At 42.5% G+C, this 23,885-nt stretch overlaps 1 protein-coding gene across 1 annotated transcript in view; it reads left to right on the top strand.

The window, feature by feature from the left end:
• The window catches only part of mfsd14bb (major facilitator superfamily domain containing 14Bb), a 28,485-nt gene extending 4,642 nt beyond the window's left edge, over positions 1-23,843 (top strand). The window contains exons 3-12 of the mRNA XM_050050496.1: positions 852-914; positions 3,657-3,784; positions 10,613-10,727; positions 13,540-13,758; positions 14,795-14,908; positions 15,096-15,167; positions 16,416-16,528; positions 16,741-16,838; positions 17,062-17,204; positions 17,307-23,843. Coding sequence (XP_049906453.1) covers positions 852-914; positions 3,657-3,784; positions 10,613-10,727; positions 13,540-13,758; positions 14,795-14,908; positions 15,096-15,167; positions 16,416-16,528; positions 16,741-16,838; positions 17,062-17,204; positions 17,307-17,549 — 1,308 coding nt within the window. The 3' untranslated portion in view covers positions 17,550-23,843. The remainder of the gene's footprint in view (positions 1-851; positions 915-3,656; positions 3,785-10,612; positions 10,728-13,539; positions 13,759-14,794; positions 14,909-15,095; positions 15,168-16,415; positions 16,529-16,740; positions 16,839-17,061; positions 17,205-17,306) is intronic.
• The last annotated feature ends 42 nt before the right edge of the window (positions 23,844-23,885 follow it).

Genomic DNA, 23,885 nt, shown 5'->3' with positions numbered 1-23,885 from the left:
AATTTGGCACAAGCGTCCACTTAGACTGAAGAATAAACTCAGTAAAATTTGGTAGTCAAAGGTCACTCTGATCTGTTTTTGGCCTAAGCTCAAGAATTTATACGCTTTTTATGGCAACATTTCAAACAAATGTCTGACAGCATAAAATATGATATGATGACATTTTATATCCAAAAGGTCAAAGGTCAACTTCACTGTGACATCATGTTCTGCATAAAACACTTTTCTGTCCATTACTCAGCATCATATCTCAGGAACAGAAGGGGAGACATTTGGTCAGATCAGGGCTGGGTTAAAATAATCGATTTATCGGATTCAAATTGATCTTCATCTGAATGACCTGATATCTGTCCATAAAACCTGAGATTGATCTTTTTAATTTATACTTTTTTCCCCACCAGTATTAAACGAGCGCCGGCTCGACCGTAGTATTGAGAAGCTCAGACGTGAACAGTTCTTTTATCTGTAACTGTTGGCTCATTGTTTTTATAATTTGGTGTAATTTGGACGTTGTGTACGGTTATCGGACTGTGTGACCCTGAACTGGACGCTGAGATTGAGAGACGTCTGACTTTAGGAAACAAAGCAAACAAGTACATTCTCCAAAATGTCTGTGTGTCCCTGCAGTTTGTCTCCAGGGTGAAATGAGTTTGATAAAACTTTCCTGACCTTCAGTCCTGTTTTATCTCCATGTGTTTGTCTTTCAGCAGAAAAATCACATTCAGTGTGTGTGTGTGTGTGTGTGTGTGTGTGTGTGTGTGGAGAGTATCAGAGGTTACAGATGATGTTTAGATATATACAGTCTGTTCTTCAGAGAGATCAGACGTGACCTTTTTGTTTTGTTGTTTCAGGTCCTCCATGAGACGTTTCCTCAGCACACCTTCCTGATGAACGGCCTGGTTCATGGGGTGAAGGTAAGACTCCTCTCACGCACCACACATCACATTCAGATAAAACTCTGACAGATCCCTGTTCCAGCAGAAGGCACATCACATAAACGGAACAGAATACAACATGAGGGTAAATATTTCACAGATAATAAAAGACAAAGTGGCGATGAGAAGATGTCACCTCATGTGTTTATTATGCAAGTGTCTGCAGTGTAAAGAAATGAATGTGCACTTCAGCAGCATGAACGCAGTGTTTCTCCTACACACACACGTTCACCACAGAATCACACATTTAAAAGCATTAACATGAAATATTACGTTGACTCATACAGTTGAGAAACAGAGCTGCTGTCACAGATTGGCAGGGATACACATTTGGGCCTCGTGTCCACCAGAGCTTTTCTTCAAAGCTGAAAACGCCAGGTGCTCCTCAGGAAACGACACCTGGGAGTGTTTGAGAGCGCTGTGGAGGTGCTGCGTTTTTTTTCAGCTGCGTCTCGTTGCTATCATACGGAATATCCACAGAAGTGAACATGTCAGGGTGAGGAAGAGTACCTGCTGTGGATGAGGGGAGGGCTGAAGCATGTTGGGAGAGCGGACGGACCTGGTCTGTGTGGGTTCATGAGAGGAAACATATGTTTGTATATACTCACAGTATGTTGATATATTTTGTTGTTCAGTTCTTGTAAGATGTGACGGTTTGTCTTTGTGGTATTTGTCCCTCCTCAACTGTGATGGAACGACTGTGACAGAAACAAGCGCAGCGTTTTTACCCAAAGTTGAACAGTTTAAAATTCTAGATGATCAGAAAATAACTGTCCAACAGGCAGCGCCGCTCATCACAGACTTCCTGCTCAGCACCTCGTCACAGCTCTGGTGTTTGTAAGGTAGCGTACATACACAGCGCTCCCATTACAAAGAATTTTAAAAATACACTGGCCCTGAAAAAGACGCTTTGGTGGGCGACGGGCCTTAAAGGGGAGTTATACTTGTGTGGCAGACCCTACGCCATAGCCTGTAGCCTTTGTAAGCATTTACACCTGTGCGGTGGTGTGTCTGTGTCACTCTGCAGTTACACCTCCAAAACACGAGTCAGTGCTGAAGTTTCTGTGAAGTGCTGTAAAGTTTAATTGATTCAACACACACATTAAACACACGTTAAACACACGTTAAACACACATTAAACACACGTTAAACACACGTTAAACACACATTAAATACACATTAAACACATGTTAAACACACATTAAACACATTATATCTGTGAAATGAAAGTAAATCAAAGCTTTGTTTCCACTGAGGGAAATGGTTTCAGCTTACAGAGACAGACAGGAGGTCTGCGTCACTGTGACGTGGAGTTACATTTACACGTCGACGTAGAGCCTATGGCGTAGGTACGATGTCGATTTGACGCAGCCTTACTCTCGAGATTGTGATACCTCAGCTCTGAAGCTGAGACCAAGTTCTGATCTGATACCAGAGCTGTTTTTGTCCAACATTTAGGATGTGTGAACCTTGCTATGTGGAGCTCAGCGGCATCATTGTGATGTGATGGATGTTGTGAAAACTGCTGCTCTTTGTGACCACCTGAATGAATGGATGAATGAATGATGGAAAGGAAACACTGACTTGTATAATGACAAAGAAACTGGTTTGGTCAGGTCATGGCCGACACCGACTCACTGAACGATGTCAGCATCAGTATTCCCACTGCACAACAATCCCACTAACACCCAGTTACATCTGGCTTTTGTGTTTAATGGAAAAGGTTACAATCAGCTTTCACACCCGGGTCAAATGACTCTGCAGTAGATAAGGGTATTTATCAGTGATGGAAACACAACACCCAGGTGAACGTGCTAATTTTAGCTCCTTTACAGGCGAGGTGCAGTAACAACCAGCACACAATACTGTCAGTCTTCACGCTCAAACGTATATCCAAATTTACTTGACACCAAGTCAAGTAAAAGATTTAAAAAAGAAGTACTCACTTACATTTTCACTGGCCTCCATGCTGCTTTCTACTGCTTACTAACCTGTTTCCAGGGGAACACTCTTCAATACGACACCGGTCCGTCCGTGATGTTGAATGTGACACATCAGTACAAAGAAACAGAGTCATACTCGTCTGCTGCAGAGTCGTGCACACAGCTCTTCTCTACTGGCATTGGATCAGGGGCCTATCACCTAATTCAGTGTGGTATCCCGTGTTAAAAAAAAAAAACCATATGTACACGTGCTAATTTTGGTATTAAAGGGATATTAGTGGTCCAGGTGTTAAGGCACCTGTCATGAACCAAAATCTTGGTGTTTCATATCCCCGTCTCTCTTTCCCCAGTTCTTCCCGTCTCTGTCGGCTAACTATCATAAAATGTCCTAACTACTTTTTTCATCATTAATAAATCTGCATATTATTTTCTTGATTGTTTTGTCCATAAAATCGGAAAAACGTTCATCAGATGTGAATTGTCTGGTTTTGTTGGACGAAGAGTTCAAACAGTTTCCTGTCACATGAGACTAAGAAACACAGCAGATTCTCACATCTGAGAATAATTTGTCAGGTTTTGTGCTTGTAAATGATGATAAATTTAAATTTGTTAATCAAACAGTTTGGGATTATTTTTATTTCCATTAATCGTTACAGCTTTAAGGGGTAAAAGAAATGGTACATCATGACCACTGTGACTCTGACTTGTGTTCACAGTGTGGAGACTTTCTTTTTTATGTGTTGTCAGTGATGTCTCCTGGGTGTGTGTTCTTGTTCAGGGCTTCCTGTCGTTTCTGTCGGCTCCTCTGATTGGTGCTCTGTCAGACATCTGGGGCAGGAAGTCCTTCCTCCTCATGACGGTCTTCTTCACCTGCGCCCCCATCCCCTTCATGAGGATCAGCCCCTGGTGAGACGAATACTGTCTGTGTGTGTGTGTGTGTGTGTGTGTGTGTCTATGTGTCTGTGTCTGTGTCTGTGTGTTCATGTTGGTGTGAAGCAGCAACAGAGTCTGATGAAGACGAGGGACATGTAAACAATAATTTAACTCTATATATTATATATTAATATCATCAGATCATGTTAAATGTTTCATGCAGCTGATTCTTTTCGGCATTAATGTCAGATATCGCTTTAAAACTAATTATTGTTCAGAACTTCCCCCCAAACGTCTGCAGCTCGTTCTTCTCTCTGTTGTTAAGACAAACGTGATGTCATAAAGTCAGTCTGAACCTGCTGATGTCATTACTGAGCGCTGTGTGAACTTCCTGTACAGCTGCTGATACTGTTCATGTATCAGACACTGATCCGCTCTCTGTCGTCCGTCAGAGTTCAGCTGAAGTCAGTTTGTTCCTGGAAATCATTTAAACTGATGCACTGACCTCAGATCAGATCAGGTTACAGCTCTGCATCACCACTCCATCTCTTCTTTGAATAAAGGACTCTGGAGGCCTGTTTGTGAGCACGGCTGCAAACCAACGCTAACTTCAGTTTCTGATTAATCTGTTGAGGGTGATGTCATCAGGTTTTGTTTCCTCCAACCAACAAACTCAAAGAGATTCAGTTTGATATAAATCTGAGAGAAGTCTGACATCAGAGGAGCGGAGGAGGACAGTTGGTGTTTTTGCTTGATTCAGTAAAACTAAGATGTTGGTCGTGTCTGGGTCCTGGCTCAAAAAGAGGTGGAGGTGGTACCATCCTGATCACATGCACACACGTATGTGCACCGCACCCTCAGCTTCCTCAATGAAACACTTTTACAAGAAGCATCTTTTTGGATTTTTAATAATTATGTGATCGGGAAAAAAATGCAGTTATCATAAACTGTGACCTGATTGTTGAACGATTTTGTGTGTTTGATCACAGATCACATGACCTGGTTAAGGTGTCTGACACTGGGAACATGCTCACAAATATTCTAATATATATGTTTAATATTTTGTGAAACAGTTTTATTGTGATGGCAAAATATTATTTACACAAATGTAGATCTGCTGTTTTTGAAGCATTTAAAATAAATTTGACAACTTATATTTTAACTAATCCCCTCTCACACTGTTACAAGACAGACTGTCTGTTTCAAAACAGTTTGATCATCTTACCTTCTAATTTAAATTTTTTTGCTTTCCTCATTAGACTACATGTGGCAGACATGTTCTCTTGTTATGTATTGAACATGTTTCGATGTGATGATCATGCTTTACAGATGTCTGTTTGACACATAGTCTCAGAACATGACGGCAGTCTCACACACATAGAGGTGCATTGAGCAGCGTTCACAAACCCTGTATCCAGCTGCTGTTTGTAGCAGCATTCATAAACTGCAACTGGCGACAAAAATCTATCATCAGCGGCAGGGAAGGAGTTTTGTTGTGGTGGTAAAGACGTAACAGGTGGAAACACTGTGGCGCACCAGGCTGGCGGCGGGCCCTGCTTTGCTGTGGTTCCAGAACAGATGACTGTTTTCTTCCTCTGGCAGTCTTGGCACACCTCTCCCGGTGCACTGTGCTGATAACGATAGCGCCACCATATTGACGTAATACCGTCATTGCAGTTACAAATGACCACATTACTATAAATCTATGAGTGCAACAGAAAATGGTGTTTTCCATTATGACACCTGTCAGAGTTTTGTCGAGAGTTGGAGGTGGGACAAACTTTGATGAAGGCAGCCGCCTCCTGATTCTCTCTGAAGGAAAAACTACGTATGTGGAGATGTTACAATATCATTTTTTCTTCCCGATACCTGAGCTTGTGTGTCAGCTGACACAGAGTTGTGATCCGATCCCACTGTCTCCTAAAAAAATGAACCGCTGTATACTGACCCTATATGGGATTGAATTGATGGCTGTCGTTGTGCGGCATGGCTCAAGTTAAACTGATGGGACTTCTTCACTGCTCTGAAACGGCAGTTGAAAACTGGCGCTTTATCCAAGTGTGAAACTACTTTAAAGTTTATTAATATTACTCACATACTCACCGATACCTGAGCCAAGACTTTAGGCAGTATGGGAGGCACTTCTGATCCTGGTATCAGTGTTGAAACAACTCTAAATATATGAAATGATATCAGACTGGATGTTGGACTCAGCAGCTGAGTTTCTGTTAGAACAGGAGTCGGCAACCTGCGGCTCCGGAGCCACATGTGACTCTTTAGCTCCTCTCCAGGGGCTTCCTGTGGCTTTAGAGAATAAGATCATATTGAATTGAATAGCAGTTATTATTATTATTATTATTATTATTATTATTGTTGTTGTTTTTTACATTTAAATGTTCTATCTGTCATTGTTGTAGGCCTAAAGAAATTCTTTCATTCTCTAATTGTAAAAATGTGTAGCCTACACACAGAATTAAGTTTTTAACATTTTGTCAACTGCGTCCTCGGCCTGGCACCTTTTCCTCTAAATGTTGCTGAGGTCATGTCTAAATGAACCTCAGTGGTGGTGCAGTAGAATAAGACTCAAATATGTTGTGCGGCTCCAGACAGATTTTTCTTTTCTTAATTTTTGGTTAAAGTGGCTCTTTTAATAGTGCAGGTCGACCTCGGTGTTAGAAGTGGCTCTCAGAGGGAATAATGTGGTTTTGAGATCAAATAAGTTCATGTTGTAATTTTTGTTCCTGAATATTAATTGTACTGTGAGTTAGAGGTTTGCGGTGTCCTCATGAGTCTGATATGGAGCTGTAAAGATTTAAATCCTCTCTATTGTCAATAGCTCATTGGCCACTGGTATTGTTCCAGCTTGCTTCAGGCAGTGGTCCAGCCCCTCCTGAGAACAAACAACTTAGACCCCTCCATGTCCAGCAACTACAGACCTATCTCTAAACTTCCATTCCTCTCTAACATTCTGGAGAAGGTTGTTCTCCATCAACTACAGACCTACTTACATCACTCTGGGTTCAGGTCCGATCATAGCACAGAGTCTGCCCTGCTGAAAGTGTACAATGACCTGCTACTCTCTGTTGACACTGGAAACGGTGGCATCCTGGTTCTTCTTGACCTCAGAGCTGGGTTCTACACTGTGGATCACAACATCTGGATCGAACGCCTCCAGTTTGGTGTCGGCATCAGTTGCTCTGCGTTAGACTGGTTCACTCCTTCCTGTGGAGTCCCTCAAGGCTACATCTTAGGTCCTATTCTCTTTTCTTTGTACATGCTTCCTCTCGGCCAAATTATTAAAAAACATAACAACTCCTACGCTGATGACTCACAGCTGTATCTCCCTATCGAGCCTAACCACAAGTCTAGTGTTGTCAGTCTCATAAACTGCCTCAAGGACATAAAGAACTGAATGGCCCAGAAGGACAAATCAGAAGTTGTCCTCTTGGGCCCCCTGACTCCATTAGAGGGATTTCTGACCAGCTCGGTAGCCTCTCTAACCATGTTAAACCCCATGTCAAAAATCTTGGCGTGATATTTGACTTCGCCTTTAAATTTGAGAAACAAATAAATGCAGTAGTAAAAGCCAGCTTTTTTCCAACTTCAAGCCATTTCTCTCCCTTAAAGACCTGCAGACAGTCACCCACGCTCTCACCTCCTCCCGTTTAGACTACTGTAACTCTCTGTACACTGGTATCAGTCAGTCCTCTCTGTCCCGCCTCCAGCTGGTTCAGAACGCTGCTGCCAAGCTCCTCACTGGTACCCTGAAGAGAGACCATCTCACATCTGTGTTAGCGTCTTTCTACTGGCTGCTTGTAAAGTTCAGAGTTGACTTTTAGGTTATCCTGTTTGTGTACAAAGCCCTTAATGGTCTGGCCCCGTCCTACATCTCAGACCTCCTAACCCCCTTTTCTACACCCAGGTCCCTCAGGTCAGCTGACCTGGGGCTCCTGGGTGTCCCACACTCCAGATTTAAGCTCAGGGGTGATCAAGCCTTTGCTGTGTCTGCCCCCAAACCTCCTCCCAATCAGATCTGCCCCCTCCACTGACTCATTTAAGTCCAGACTCAAAACCTACTTTTATTCATCAGTGTTTGAGTCCCCCTGATCTGGTTTTCCCTGATGCTGCCTGTGTGTGTGTTGAGTCTCTAAATGTGTGAGCTGTGTACCTGACAGTTATGTTGCCTTTCATGTGTGTGTTTTGTAGCATTTTATTCCCTTTGTACAACACTTTGGTCAACGTGAGTTGTTTTTAAATGTGCTTTATAAATAAATTTGAGTTGATATAGTGATATTGATAGGTGATAAATGATTGTAAGTCATTTTTTAAAGACAGAAATGCTAAACTCAGTGGTTGCAGCTGCTGCTCTGTGAGGAAGATACTTCTCTCTGTTTTATATCCCAGTAACTGAAAGTCTTTGGGTTTTAGACTCTGAGAAACCCGTATGAACATTTTCTTTACAGCTTTCTGATGTTTCATAGAATAAAAACCGAATTGCTAAATCAGTGCAGACAGTGAGGTGTGGCACTGGTCTGATGTCTCAGAGTCAGTGGAGTCAGTGTAGACTCAGCTGCAGCCCGCTGGAGTTTGAACAGTCACATGTTGTTCATGTGAGCGTCCGAGGATCAGCGTGTACTCTGCAGAGCACAGAGCAGCCGGCAAACATGTTTAAACTAGAAACCACACTTTCCTCTCCTGCTGGTCGCAACGCTCAGCGTCACAGCGCTCAGGAGGTCTTCATGTGTTTGGTTGTTTGTGTTTCTCAGTGTTTTTCCATTAAACATAAGCAGATGATTATTGTAACAGTGCATAATACCTGAAAAATAATTTATTAGAATATATGTTTATGCCTCACCAGACAGAATATGTTGTTTGATTTTAGTGTCTGTATTCACAGTTTCTCTAAAATCACTGACATTTTAAACACACTCGAGGCAGTAACTGGAGATCAGCTGATATTAACTCATTTGATGATGCTGAGACTCTGCAGCCTTCATCAGTCACATGTTTCATGCATCACGTTTCACAAACACTCCAATCAAATTAAACTATTTTTTTGTCTATTAGTCAGAAGCGATGATGGCACCAGTTAAATTTTTTAATCTGGATCACTGCTTGGAGTTTTATTTTGGCATCTTACTTGATGCAGGTTTAAAGTGACAGCAGGGCTGCAAACTCTCAGTTATTCTCTCATGTGATCCAGCGTTACTGGGCACTGTGGAAAAATAAGACCTTTTATTTTAGTAATTGTCTGGATAAGAATAGATAAAAGAAAAGAGAGTAAGGAAAAATATTTGTGATTCCATACTATCTCCCCTTTTTTGTTTTCTAAAATACAAAATTCAGATTTTCTAGAAATGAACTGATCATATGAGCAGAGTGGTTTCTAGACAGCCAGTGCAGCCAAAATATTTACCACTGTGTGTGAGAGAGAGAGTGCGGATCAGAGCGAGCTTGATGTCGTCAAAAGCAAGGCAAGAAGTGTGACAGCAACTGAACGCTCACGCTCCTGCACTGAGCTGCCTTTACGCCTGCAGGACAGCTCCGCCCCCAACACGTGCCTTATAACTGAACCACAACCAGACGTCCACGACCAAATTAATTAAAAAGAAAATGCGGTGCTGTCTTTGAATTGCATCGATACCCAGCACCACAAATAACCAAATATGAAGCTGGTCTGAATATTTAACTGTTATGCATTAATATAGTCATCAGAAAAATAAACGGAGTATCTCTCTGTGTGAGGAAACCTTCATGGCTGCATTCATTGTTGTTTCCATGGACACAGTTCAGTTCTTCTAAGAGACTAAAAAACACAAGGAAATATTCGAAGAGCTGCTTATTTTCAGTCCGTTATGGTCCGAAAAATCTACTGAGACTTCTGGAAATTTGAGTTTGTAAAAGTCTGGAACTTAAAATGTAAAATGTGTAAAACCTCAGTGAAAACTGCCATTTTAAAGTAGGATGTGACACGTGGAACATAGAATAATCCTGTGAGGTCTGTCTGTTTGGCTAAATAAACACACCATCTTTTTGAAGTTGTGTGGGACAGGTTTTCTGGATCCAGCATTTTGTAACGGCGTTTTAACTCTCTGCCAGCAAAGTCTTTAGTAGACAGGTATCATCTTTACTTAGTCTGTCAGGTAAATGTCCAAGATAAAGGGACGTGAATGTTGTGCTTATACTAAAACCCAGAAATGATTGTTACAACTTCCTTCCAGGAAGTCTGAATAGAAGGACAAGACCAGAAGATACGGGCATGGTCGGCCATGATTCCCTCCGGCAGTTTATTCTGACCACAAATATTTAATTTAAGATCATGTAAAACCAAGAAAAGCAGCAAACTCTCATATTTGAGAGCCTGAAACCAACACATATATATGTAGTGTGGTATTTTTGCTTGAAAAGTAAATCAATTATCAAATTAGCTCAAGATTAATTTTCTTTTAATTGAGTAATTCTCCTGTAACACAGTGTCGTGCATTAATGCTCCAAGTTTCATTGACAAGTCACCATTTTAAGAGACATTAGTTTTGGATTAATGGAATCTGAAAACACTTCGCTTTGACGCCTTGTAAAGTATGTTTTTAGTGGGGACGTGGTGATGACGTAGACGACACCAAACGCCTCGTTAAACCACCAGTCTGTCTAATAGCGTGATTATTATCTACAACATAACACAGCTCTGATGACCTGCTTCCTCTTCCTGAGACTGAAGAATCGGGACCTTGAAGAATTCAGGATGACGACGAAGTTCCACTTTCCAATGAGACATCCTGAGGATTGTGTGTTGTCCTGCTGTGTGTAATGTGTGTGTGTATAATGTGTGTCTGAACGGCTGCTTCCTGTCTGTGTGTGCAGGTGGTACTTTGCTCTGATCTCAGTCTCAGGGATCTTTGCTGTGACCTTCTCGGTGATCTTCGCCTACGTGGCCGACATCACAGAGGAGCACGAGAGGAGCACGGCCTACGGACTGGTAACTACAGCTACACACTGCAGCTACACACTGAAGATACACTCTGCAGCTACGCTCTGCAGCTACGCTCTGCAGTTTTAAAGGGATAGTTTGGATTTTTTGAAATGGGTTGTATGAGGTATTTGTCCATAGTCGGTGCGTCACCTACAGCAGATGTCGGACGTCACAGCTCCACTTTGGAGGAGCAGGCTGGAGTCTGACATGGAAATGGGGGTCAGCAATAGAACGTATTTTAGTCACCTCAAAAAATTAGTATCAATTAAGGGGTATTGTATATTGAGAATGTTTTTACTGCTTTACCTCTGTCAGACGGCCTGTACTGATGTGGAAGCTCTTAACAGCCTCAGTTCCCCATCTACACTCTCGTCAAAGCTGACGGACAGTCAGCCGCTTCAACACGTGGACTTAATTAATCCGGAAAATGATAGGTAGCTGATTTGAATCTGATATTCAGTTGAAGACCTGGGACTGGTTGCACAAAACACCTCAAGTTTTCTCCTTAAGTATGACACTTACGGCTTCATTCCTCCTTAGCTGAGGGACTTATTTAAGGATGTTGCACAGGAGGGAAAACAAGAAGGCATTGACTTCACTGCAAGAGATTTTACAGCGGTAAAAGTTTCCATGAAGTGTGTTTATGTGCTTGGACTCACACTGTGACGTCCTGATATTGTCTCACAGAGTCTGCTTATAGATAGTAAAACAATGGCAGAAGAAAAGATGACAAGAAAACCAAGCTGATTCCCAGAGGAAAAGGTTTAACTTCTGGAGGAACACAATAATAGACAGCACAAACTAAAAAGTAAATTTGATCCCCAAGTAAAAGAAAAAAACGAGTGTGGGAGGAAAACTGCAACGGAAATGAATTCAGTCGAATCTTAAGTGTAAAATCAAAAGCGAGTCCGTTGGCTTCTCCCGTCTGCAGAACACTCTGCTCAGGATGTGTTCATTTTTCTCATTTAAGGCCATAAAAGCGGTCATGTTGTGACACAGTCAGAGGTACCTAATTTTTTTTTTACCTTTCTTTGGTTGCTAAGGTCTTATGTGCAGTGGTTTGGGGATTCCGTCAGTATAAGACCAAGACAAGGAGAAACCCTTAAATGTTTAAATGAATATTTTAAGGAAACCTAAAGACTTGAGGGTATTTTGTCTGACTGATTTTATTTTGAGGAAACCTTAACTGGGACTTTAAGGAAAATCTTAACTAAAGGTGTTTTGTGTCTCTGGATGAGACTCTGATTGTGTGTTTGCACCTCAGAACAAACAGTCCAGTTTTCCGCTGGACTTTGTTCTTCAGTAGCTGGATGGATGAGATGATTCTGTGCAGCCATGGTTACTGTCATTTCCACTGACAGGTCAACACCCACATTCATTACTTGATGAGCTTATATGTTACAGCAGGAGGCAACTTCAGTGCACAAAGACTGCTCTGTTTTACAGCTGGAGGATGCTGACATAAAGGAGCTGCAGATGAATTGATTACATGTGGATTTATCTGGAGAAAATCAGCATTAAAGGGACAGTTTGGATCTTTTAAAGTGTGTTGGATGAGGTGTTTATTCAGTTTATGGAGACGACACAGAAGCTAATGAATGTACTGCTGTGGACGGGTCAGCAACAAAATGTGTTTTAGCCACCTAAAAAAATCAATAACAGTTAAAGTGTATTCTATATTCAGAGTATTTTCAGTGTCTTGTCTCCAGCCTGCTTCTCCAAACTGGCGTCGTGCTGACATCTACTGTACACAACACACTGACTGTGGATAAATATCTGTACAACCCCACTTCAAAAAGAATCTATTCCTTTAATCCCTCGGCGTGTGTGTCATTGTGACAGGAAGTGGGTTTAACTTTTTGTCAGAAAACACTTTCACACAACAAAAACAACCAAAGAAACCAGAGCCTCAGAGCTTTACAGATGAACCCACCTCACAGCTGTGGTACCTGACTGACTGTGATATTATATAACCACATAATGGAGCAGCGCTGCAGCTCGTGTGCTCACAGTAATATCATATTGTGTGTTTATAATGGAGGTCCTGCAGAGCTGTTTCCTGCCATTATGGAGATCTGCAGTGAACCGGGGTCACAGCCAGGACAGGAAGTCCCAGTACACATGGACTCTTTGAGTTGTCTGTGTGGTTTATATTCCATATTTGACGGATCTCGTCCGATGTAACGTGATGCGACATGATAGTCTGACATTAGCGTCCAGTTAGGACACGATGAAAGTGACAACACAACCTGCCAAACTCTGCTTTAGCAGCAGGTCGATCAGTTGAACAGATGTACCATAAACATTTCTTATTTCCTCACTGGATGAGGTCACAAATGTGTTATGTGTATTTATTTAGGACATTTAAAAAAGACAGGCCACCGTCGCTGTGAATAAATCCTCAGGTCAGAGACTCGATCAGCTTTGACTCGTCAGATGTGTGTGATGCTCCATGAAAACACCCATTTAATATGCACAGAACATGAGTTTATAATCAATGATACGTGAAGTCAGTAACTTGTTTACGGACAGATTAATGACCACGGACACACACTGAGGTTTCTAACATGCGCTCAGGTCATGTGACTGCAGCTTGTGACCACTGAAGGCTTCAAGAAGCTGAGCTGCTGCTCTCGTGTCTCCACTGCTGAACTAAACTCGTGTTGATACAGTTGATAAAACAGCTGGGTTTAAATTCAAACGCACAGAAAGTGAAAGTTTTAAGTGAGACTTAAAGAGTTCAGTCATCAGCTGGTGGAGTTTTGTTCCTCAACTAACAGCCTGAGTAAAGTTTAACCTCTCTTCTTCCTCTCATCAGGTCTCAGCGACCTTTGCGGCCAGCTTGGTGACGAGCCCGGCCATCGGGGCCTACCTGTCCTCACAGTACGGCGACAGCCTGGTGGTCCTGGTCGCCACGGTGATCGCCGTTACCGACATCGCCTTCGTGTTCTTCGTGGTCCCCGAGTCGCTGCCGGACAAGATGAGGCTGACGTCCTGGGGCTTCCCCATCTCCTGGGAGCAGGCCGACCCGTTCGCTGTGAGTTCAGACACTGAAACACGACAGAGGGACAGGGCGGGGAAACAAGAAAGTGTCTATCTCAGTCAGTGTTTGGTTTGTCCGAAACATGGCGGTGCAAGGAGACTTTTTACACAAACTTTCATTAATTAAATGTTTCAAGTTCAGTTTTAGTAATAAAAGGTTTGTTCAACCAACAACAATCTTCTGTTCATATTTAAGGATCACTCTAACTGACAATAAGATAAATTCTGTGATACCATGAAACTGATCTTTTCTGAGACTGTTTTCGTACACTGAATATCTCATAGTGTTGCAACCCTGCTCTCTGTGTAGATATAAGTCTCATTCTAAGGTAACGAAAACACAATAATTATTTTACATTCCAACTCTGACAGTATTTCCCCCTGAGTCCTACACACTGGAGCTTTAAGCTTCACTCCCTTCAAAGCCAGACTCCATTAACAAAAACAGTAACTTTACCTCACTGAAGACAGGAGCTGCTGGTCTACAGCTGTGTGACTTTGGTGAATCTGAATTAACACTTTAAAACTCTAGTTTTCTTCATGGGGCCAGTAACTGATACAGTGTTACTGATAAGTGGTGCAGAGACACACAGGATGTATAAAACTGTAGTTGAGTGTTTGAGGCAGGAGACATGGATGTGATTCCTGCCAGTGAACCAAGAGGACTTCATAAATAGCCTCTTTATTAATAACTACACTGGCTGGCACACACACACACACACACACACACACACACACACACACACAGAGGAACATGTTTGTCTCTGACTGTTTAATTTGGAGACGTTAACAGCAGTAGATGATTCTCAGAGAGACACAGAAGATAAATCAGGTCTCAGTGTTCAGAACAATAAAAACTGATCAGCTGAGAGGTTGTAACACCGTCAGGGTGCAGCATCGATCCCTGAGGTACTTAATGTGTCTGCCAGACGTCAGCTGATGATTGATTGATTGATTGATTGATTGATTGATTGATTGATGACAGATGTATTGATGAGTTGTACTGACGGCTGACGGTGTTGTGTGTTCAGTCTCTGCGTCGTGTTGGCAAAGACACCACAGTGCTGCTGATCTGTGTCACAGTGTTCCTGTCCTACCTGCCTGAGGCCGGACAGTACTCCAGCTTCTTCCTCTACCTGAAGCAGGTGACTCTCTCTCACACACACACACACACACACACACACACACACACAGTAGAACCTTTCTACATGTTGTGACATCAACATAATGATCAGGATGATGGTGACTGATTCTTTATTCTAAAGCACGTCGTGTGTGTCGGAGCTCCTGTCAGTGGTGAAATGTTGTGAGATGTTGTGTTGTGTGTTTCAGGTGATCGAGTTTTCTCCTGCAGCCATCGCTGCCTTCATCGCCATGGTGGGAATCCTCTCTATAGTCGCTCAGGTACACAGACAACCAGCCGACAGCGTCACACAGGAGCAGTTACACAATTTATCCAAACACAGAAAACATGGATGTTGGAGACAGTAAAACAAACAGAGTGACGAGAAAATACTTTTTTGATTTTGACCTTCTGTTGACTGCAGAGATTTTATTATGAACACAAAGAGGATGAAAAGTTGAATGACAGCAGTGATACATGACCTTGGAATTAATATCTCTTTTTCAGAGATCGTCTCTAGATCTGAGTTTTAGTCCCTTTTACTCGCCAGGTGCAGCGACACATTTTGACAAATAAACGCCTGTCTCCATGAGACGCCTGGTCTGGTTGCTACGCATTTTTTTTATTTTTATAGAAGATCTTTGGATGCATAAAACTGGGAGCTATTATTTAGCTGCTTAGATCACACAAATACAATACAGTGTTTTAGCTTTAGTCACGATGGAGATGCTGCACATCGTTTGCTCAGTTCATTTTATAGAAACCATGAGCACCAGATTTACGGGCATGACGAAGAACAAGTAGTTCAAAAGCATCAAAGTGTTTTTCATAAAAATGAATCCATGTAATGAGTGTTGTTTTAACAAGATGAAGTGTTGTGTCGGTGCTGTGATCCTCGGGTGCCCTGAAACAAGTGTCATTACATAACTGATATGTTGTTCAAACCCTAATTTGAATAACAAAGTAGGATCTCTGACCGCAGTCACAACTAACGAGTAATATTCAAATATTCAACTAAATGAATAATTTATTTAATATTATTTCCCATCTCTGCTGAGCAAAGGTTTTGTATGAAAGGTATTAAAGCGCTCTCCCATACAGCTGCCTGTCCTAGATCTAGGCCTGATGAGTTCAGTGATTGAAGCAAATATTAGCTCAGGATGCTAACTGACCTTTAACAGTAACCATCATTGATTTATACAAATGGTTTTATTGAATCCACACAGACACACACTGTACCTCAACAGTCCTCTGTCTAACTGATGTAAAACCAGGAGACGCCATCATGAAGCCGAAACATTTAAAATATACATTTCTCTCTTTTTGCTTTTTGTTTTTTATTGTTTAAATTAATTTATTATTTTGGTCAGTGGACACAGGAAGTGATTTACAGAGCAAATATGATGTTTACATACAGTCAGTTTAATAGTTCTTATAACATTGTTTCATATATCAGAAAGATTCAACACTCAGAATGAGGTAAAGTAATGTTAATATTCTGTCTGTCTGTGTGTCTGTCTGTGTTTCAGACTCTGTTCCTCAGCGTGTTGATGAGGACCATAGGTAATAAGAACACAGTTCTCCTGGGTCTGGGCTTTCAGCTCTTCCAGCTGGCCTGGTACGGCTTCGGCTCCGAGCCATGGTGAGTACACACACTGTGTCTGGTGTTAGAAGGGGTGTAACGATCCATCCATCTGGATCAATAAATCAATTCAATGATAAGCGATCGAGTATCATCGATGGAAAGTAAAAACATCAGTCTATACCGTCTTTGAGACAGATGGTCCTGAAGTTTATAAAAATGCTGATGGTTTGGGTTCAAATGGAAACAAGGTTGTTTGTGTTGTGTGTCAGGATGATGTGGGCAGCAGGAACTGTAGCAGCCATGTCCTCCATCACCTTCCCAGCAGTCTCTGCTCTGGTGTCGCACAGTGCGTCACCTGACCAGCAAGGTCAGTACATCTGTCTGTCTGTCTGTCTGTCTGTCTGTCTGTCTGTCTGTCTGTCTGTGTGGTGGGAAGGAGAATATAAATCATGGGAGGAAGATTTTTACCTTCTCTTGTGTCATGATGTGAATTTTTCTGTGCAAGTTTTTTTTTTTTTTTTTTCTCCATATTGTTTGATGTCTGAACCCGTCTTTACCTGGTGTGTGTGTGTGTGTGTGTGTGTGTTCAGGTGTGGCCCAGGGGATGATCACAGGTATCAGAGGTCTTTGTAATGGTTTGGGTCCGGCTCTCTACGGCTTCATCTTCTTCCTCTTCAACGTGGAGCTGAACGACATACAGCCGGTGGCAGGAAGGACCTCACAGAACACAGAGGTACACACACACACACACACACACACACACACACACACAGAGGAAGTCCACTCACCTCACCTGAGATCACAAACTTTACAGAAACCTTCTCTCTGTCCACAGAAGTCTCTGATCCCCGGCCCTCCCTTCCTGTTCGGAGCGTGCGCCGTCTTGTTCGCTCTCCTCGTCGCCATCTTCATCCCCGAGCACCACCGACTGGCCGACGTCAAGACCTGCTCCGCCCGCAAGTCCAGCAGCACCTCCTCGTCCTCCTCCGCCGCACACGTTCAGAACGCCAGCCCTCTGGCCACACCCACCAGTGACGCGGAGGACATCGAGCCTCTCCTACAGGACAGCAGCATGTGACTGACAGCCGGCCCGGCCATTCACAACACTGAGGCCGTTAGCACTGTCTGCTAAGCCCCGCCCCCTTCAGAGTCAACCGTGTTCAGCTTTTATTTTTTTTATTTCTTCAGACTGTTGAGATTAAAGAGTCAGAGCGCGTTAGACGGCAACCACGCTGACGACGTTTATTTATTCTCTTCGACACATTTGATCAGTTCTGGTTTCTTTATGGGTTCATGTTCAGACGGAGAAAATAAAACAGCTTCTTCTTCTTCTTTTCTTCTGCTGTGACCTTAATCTTTGTCATCGCTGTCGTCCGCCACAGCAGCAACAGCGTTTATTTTATTAATAAATTCTAACCTTTTTTTTTTTTTTTTTTTTCAATTTTAATCACGTTCTGCGTCAATGTTTAAACTCCTGAAGCCATCTTTAGCACCTGCCCAGGTGTGTTGGTGCAGGTGTTACCAAAGGGCTTTACATCGGTCACCGCCGCAGGATGTTTGTCATCAGAACCCCGTCAAAGTAAGAGCTGCTGTTTAGTGCCAAACAGATAAACTCAGTGTTCATGTCGGATCTAATCGCTCTTCACTGAAGTAGGAAACATGATTTCAGGCCTTTTAACAACAAAACAAACTAACTGCAGATAGTTTAACGTATTCTCCCTCCTGAACGCCATGTTTACAACTCAAAGCAGCGTCATGGAATTTGTAAAACAAAATGACCTGATTTCAGACATCGAACCAAAAACACACTGACTTCGAGACGAGGGAACAGGAAGTGCTAATGTACTAATTTCTGTTTTTTAGGACTGATTCCTGCAGCGCTCTATAATCTTAAAACAGTCTAACGTTGCACAGAATATGATCCTTGTGTCACTAATTTAGAATCCAGAGCTGCACTGCGACATCATTCACTAGTGTCATGTGACTGTAGCTGGTGTGTGCAGCTAGTTGATGGCGTAAGTGTCTAATGTGCACGTAAAGCTAGCGAGCGCTGACAGTTTGCTGATCCACACATGCCTGTTAAGTATGTGTTTAATAATGTACGGCTGCCAAACCACAAATCTAATACACGGCTCAAGAGAAGCTCAACAGAGAGGAGACCCAAAACAAAACACAAAGTGATTAATGGAGAGAAACATGAAATAAAATAAATGATAAAATACAGTCGTGCTTTCTGATGAAAGTCAGTTTTTAGAAGAGCAGACGGACCGTGCAGTGTGACCAAATCTCCTTCAGCAGGTGTAGATACATGATGGGGATGTCTCGTGAAAACTATCTCCTGTGACTCTGTCTGCAGTACGCTGATGTACGCTGAGTTACGCTGACGTACGCTGAGTTACACTGACGTACGCTGAGTTACTCTGATGTACGCTGAGTTACTCTGAGGTAAAACGCACCATGAACTGCTTTTTGTTCGTTTAACAGTTTCTGAAATCCGTCAGTCTGGTTGCCGTCTAAACCCTCTGGAGTCAGTTTGCCTTCCCTCTGTGTGCTTCACCCAACTCCAGCTGTCAGGTCTGTAGAGGTCAGGAGATCAAATGCTCCTCGCTGTTCGGCACCAGCGGGGAGGTGGAGGTGCGTTGGGTTCACTGCACAGCTGACACCAAGTGTCCCCAAAACTACGGACTGTTGTTTTACCTGAAACTCTTCAGCAGGACGGAGACACGGGAGAGAGGACGGTGAGGTCAGAGCTGCTCGGCATTGTGGGATGTGATGCAGGAGGGATGATGGGAGTTGGAGGTCGTGTCGCCTGTTCCTCTGTTGTCGCCGTTTATATTTAACCTCCACAGTACCGACTGTTTTTACTCTGGATTTTATTTTAATTTTTTTTATGTCTGCAAAACAACGAGACTTGTGGATATACAGTTACCATGACAACGGACCGTCACTCACACTGAGCATGTGCAAGCTCTGGCCGGCTGTGACGTCATCGTCCTCTCCTGCTGAGTGTTTTCATACTTGAGGACAAAAACTAGAAACATTGATATGTTTAGGAAATTATTTCAGACAGTGTGAAGTGCTTATAGAGGCGTTCATACGGAGCCCGGCGGCGTCACGGAGAAGAGAAAAAAATATAATTTCTAAACACGATTTACTGACTCCTGCTCTGGATCAAATATCATGTTATGTATTTTATGTCCTCCTGTGATGCAGAGGGCAGGAAACACCTGCAGTCAGACTGAGTTTAACGAAGCGCTCCAGTCTTTATGAGCCACGTGACGTCCACAGTTCTCCTGTAAAATGTGTTCAATGGATCTGAAAGATGACAGCGTTGTGTTTTACAGACAGAACTTGAAGTATCTCCACATATCTGAGTCCGAATTAAATCCAAAAGTTCCAGAGAGACAGTGAAGGAATCGCACCTGGCGATACTGACGACATGAAGCTCAGTAGTTTTTGTCTCCATGGCGTCTCCATGGCGTCTCCGGGCTCCGTGCACTTTATTTATCTCACTGGATCATATCTGAGTATCACATCTATCGATGTCTCATCTGTTCTTCTTGTGTTTGAATACTTGAAGTGTGTCGAGCCTGTCGGTTATCTTCAGGCTCCTCCTCCTCCCGCCGCCCGCCTGACACCGTGCAGGACGAATCAAGACGTAGTTTGAACATGTGTTTCTGATCATCACCTGTGCCGTGAACGTTCTGTTCTCGTCGTCTTCAGTCTGAGTTTTAAACCACGGGAACGTTCGGGGTTCGAGGGTCGGCAGGTCGTTGAGAACCAAATGGTGCCATTCTTCTTCTTCTTTTGCCTTTTTTTGTTTTTAGATGTTTTTTAAGAGGTCAAACCACATGTTTCCAAAAACAACCCACCCTTCCCTCCTCAGTCTGAGCTGGTACTGTGCTGTTGCCATAGCAACGGGTTTGTTACTGTATTTACGCCAAACTTTACCTGGCTGTTCAGAACGGAGACAAGATGGCCGACAGTTTTCTTCTCTGGTTAAAGATGAAATTATCAGACCCCATATCACACCTCACCTCTCACCCAGTGCATGCTGGGACGGGCTGCGGCCCCCAGTGACCGTGAGTGGGGCGGACCTAAGGTGGTTTCTCATGTTTTAGTCTGCTGATTGATTTTCTCCTTACTGTTAAAAGAAGTCGAGAATGGCCGTGCTTGGGATTATTTTTCAGATCCCATTATCTTCAGATCACAACTTATTTTGTTATCTTGAGAAAACCAAAAAGAGGTTTTTGTTTCTAATGACGTAACTTCAGCAAACAAACTTCACATTTAACCCCCGACTAACTCAAGTTATGAGTCGTCTCAACCGTCATGACGGAGATCTCAAAGGCTGAATTCAGGTGATAAAATGAAGCAGATACTCAGTGTAGAGTTGTCAGTAATCATCCTGTGCTCTCGAGAAAACAAAATTATCTTTCTGGTGATAAATGTCGTCCTTTTGTTTTCTCAAGAGTCGACATAAATGAACCCATCAGGTCCAGAAGACAACCTTTGTGATCTCCAGATAACACTGTGCTTGCAGTTATTTGCAAAGAATAACTGCAGGTACGCCGTCCTCGTAGAGAACATCTGCAGAGACTTCAAACATCACTAAACTCAGAAATAATTACAGATTATTAGGATCCCTGTTAGCTAACGTCCGAGCATCAGCTTGTCTCCGGCGGTCTGACACATAAATCTCACAATTAAACATCTCCATGTTGGATGATGTTCATAGTTTACAACATGAACCTGAATGTAGCATCAGTGTCGTCACAGCTGCAGAAACACCTGAGCGTCCTGGTGTTGATGATGGTGATGGTGATGATGATGATGATGATGATGGTGTGCAGCTTCATGAAGCACAATCATGTTACAACCAGAGTGGATGTGTCTGAAGAGTTCTAAAATTCAGTCTCCTCATCTTTAAAACATGAGTTATTATTTTGAATTTAGCTCCGTCAGCTCGTCTGACTTTTGTTTTTAAAAACCAAACTTTTAATCTTTAATCTCGAGTTTGATTTTTCTCTCAAAGATGATGTCAAAAACAGGAAGTTGGACCTACAGTATATTTTTCTACAGTCAGTCTGAAGCCCTGCAGAGGCGTTGACTCAATGTCCCAGAATCCACTGCAGTGTTAGAGACAACATCCTGTTTGTTCTGATCCTGTCTCTGCTCTTTGTGTCGCTGATGTGTTCACGTCCCATCGGAAAGTTTCGTCACTCCGTTTATGAAGGTTGATCCTGCGTCACGTTGGAGGATAACTGGGAAGTTTTGGGCCTGATTCCAAAGTGACGAGTTTCTGATTCAAAGCTGGTCTGAACAGATGATCTGTGGTGTGAGGCGTTTACAGACGTCCTCTAAATGTTACTGACTGGATCAGAGACTCACTGATTTTGAATGACTTTACGACTTTAAATCCTGTAGTGTGAAAGAAGGAGCGGTGGAATATTGATCACTCAGTCTGTTTCCATGACATCAGAGAAAACAGATTTATATAAATCCCTGTAAACATGTCAGTGTGAGTGAAATGGTCCTGCAGTGAATGTGTCACAGTGGGACTAACACACCCAGATCATGTGACTCCTGCATGTATACAGTCAATCAGACCCAAACTGGCCGAGGCGCTCTGAGCATGCTCCACAGTTTCCGCCCCGGGCTTTGACCCGGAAGTCCAATAGCATTAAATGTGTAAGAGAAGAAGAAGCCGGTAACAACATGGAGAAATCTACATCCAGAGCCGTGACTTTTTGGACGGACCAAATGTACAGAGCTGTAAAGTTGTCCACCATGGTAGCAGTTAGCTGCTAGCTAACCGTAGCTAACTTGTTTGTCCATTGTTTGGTCTGTGACGTAATAGGTCAACAGGAAAAAGGTCCAATACTAACAAGCTGAAAGGGGGCATATCTCCACCTATCGTAGAGGAGTCGCACATACTTGGCTCAATAAATGGATTCCCCTCCCGTGCTTGTATACTGGGACAAGGACAGTAGGCCAGTTAGATGTCCTCGTCCAGCTGGGACTGTAGCTCCACTTCACTGTAACGAGTGTAAAGGCCACTGGTTTCTAACCTGGAGTCCTGACCCCATCACCAAAGCCTCAGGGGAGGGTCGTGAGGCCTTCTTGATTCAAAGGGGTGTAAGAAAACTTTTTTGTAATATACAGTAGGCCTATATCTCAGCATTTCATCTGTGTCTGTGAAGAAAACTAACGTAGGATAAATGAAATAGTTGAATCTGAGTGAACACAAGCTTTATTCACAGAGCTGATAAACAGCCTCGTCCTGCAGCAGGAAAGTGTGCAGCTGATGGAACAATGACCCACAGCCAGGGAGAAGACAACCCTCAATTTGTCAAACAGTAAGCCCATTAAATATGTATGACTGTTAAACATTTAAATATATATATATGTAATACAGTCAGAGCATCGTATTAAAAGTCAGTAGAAATATCAGGAAAACTCATCTGATGTGATTTTCAGGAAATAATCTCCTCCAAATTCATTCAAATCTTTTGTTTTACACAAACTTCCTGCAGTTGTTATGTTCACTGTTTGAGTTAATTTTACAGTTTTTCTGCATTGAATGTGAAATATCTATAAAACATGTCACAGTCCGGGGTCGTCAGCTCACTTAACAATAGTAAAGAGGTCACTTAATCGTCTCATCGTAAACTGAATTTCTTTGAATAATCACGGAGCTTTGAGACATTTTAACGGGTTTATTTCACAGTTTTAGTCTCAAAGGTTCGTTCAGTTCTGCAGTTCTTATATTTAGACGGAGCTCCTGAGCAGCTGCTCGTGTTCAGACGTTTAACATTTGAGAGCTTTTGTAGAAAAACGTGTAAAAAGTTTTAATTTTAAGGTGTTAAATAAATGTTCTGTTGGTGAAACTCTCAGATAGAAACATTTCAAACTCCTCATGTCAGAGTTAAGTTTCCTGCAGTGATGAAAGAGTTGAACTTTCCGCTGGGACGTGAAGCGACAGCTGAACTGATGACTGAAGCTTTTTGTACGTCAGCACTTGTTACTGAATATAAAACCTTTACGTTACTGAGACAAGACTTTTATTTTAACTGATAATTACTAGGACAGAAACTTATGCAGTCAAACCTTTCTCCTCCTCTTCCTCTTCCTCCTCCTCCTCCTCCTCGTGTACATGATGCAGAACATTTGCTGATTGCAGCACTTTAATTTCTCTGAACGTGTGCCTCGAATCATTCTTCATGTTCATATCTGTTTTTATATATAAACCAAGAGACGCTGACGACGTCTTCGTGTTGTGCATTTGCAGTTGCTTTCTTTTATCTTATTAAGAACATAATTTTGAATAATATCTATGATAATAAGAATAATAAAGAGAAATGTATGGAATTTGAAACCTGGACTTGTTTGTTTTTATTTGAAGTATATTTAG

This window comes from Epinephelus moara, chromosome 8, assembly GCF_006386435.1.
Source record: "Epinephelus moara isolate mb chromosome 8, YSFRI_EMoa_1.0, whole genome shotgun sequence".
NCBI classification, from domain to species: domain Eukaryota; kingdom Metazoa; phylum Chordata; class Actinopteri; order Perciformes; family Serranidae; genus Epinephelus; species Epinephelus moara.
This window is presented reverse-complemented; position numbering and strand designations above follow the sequence as displayed.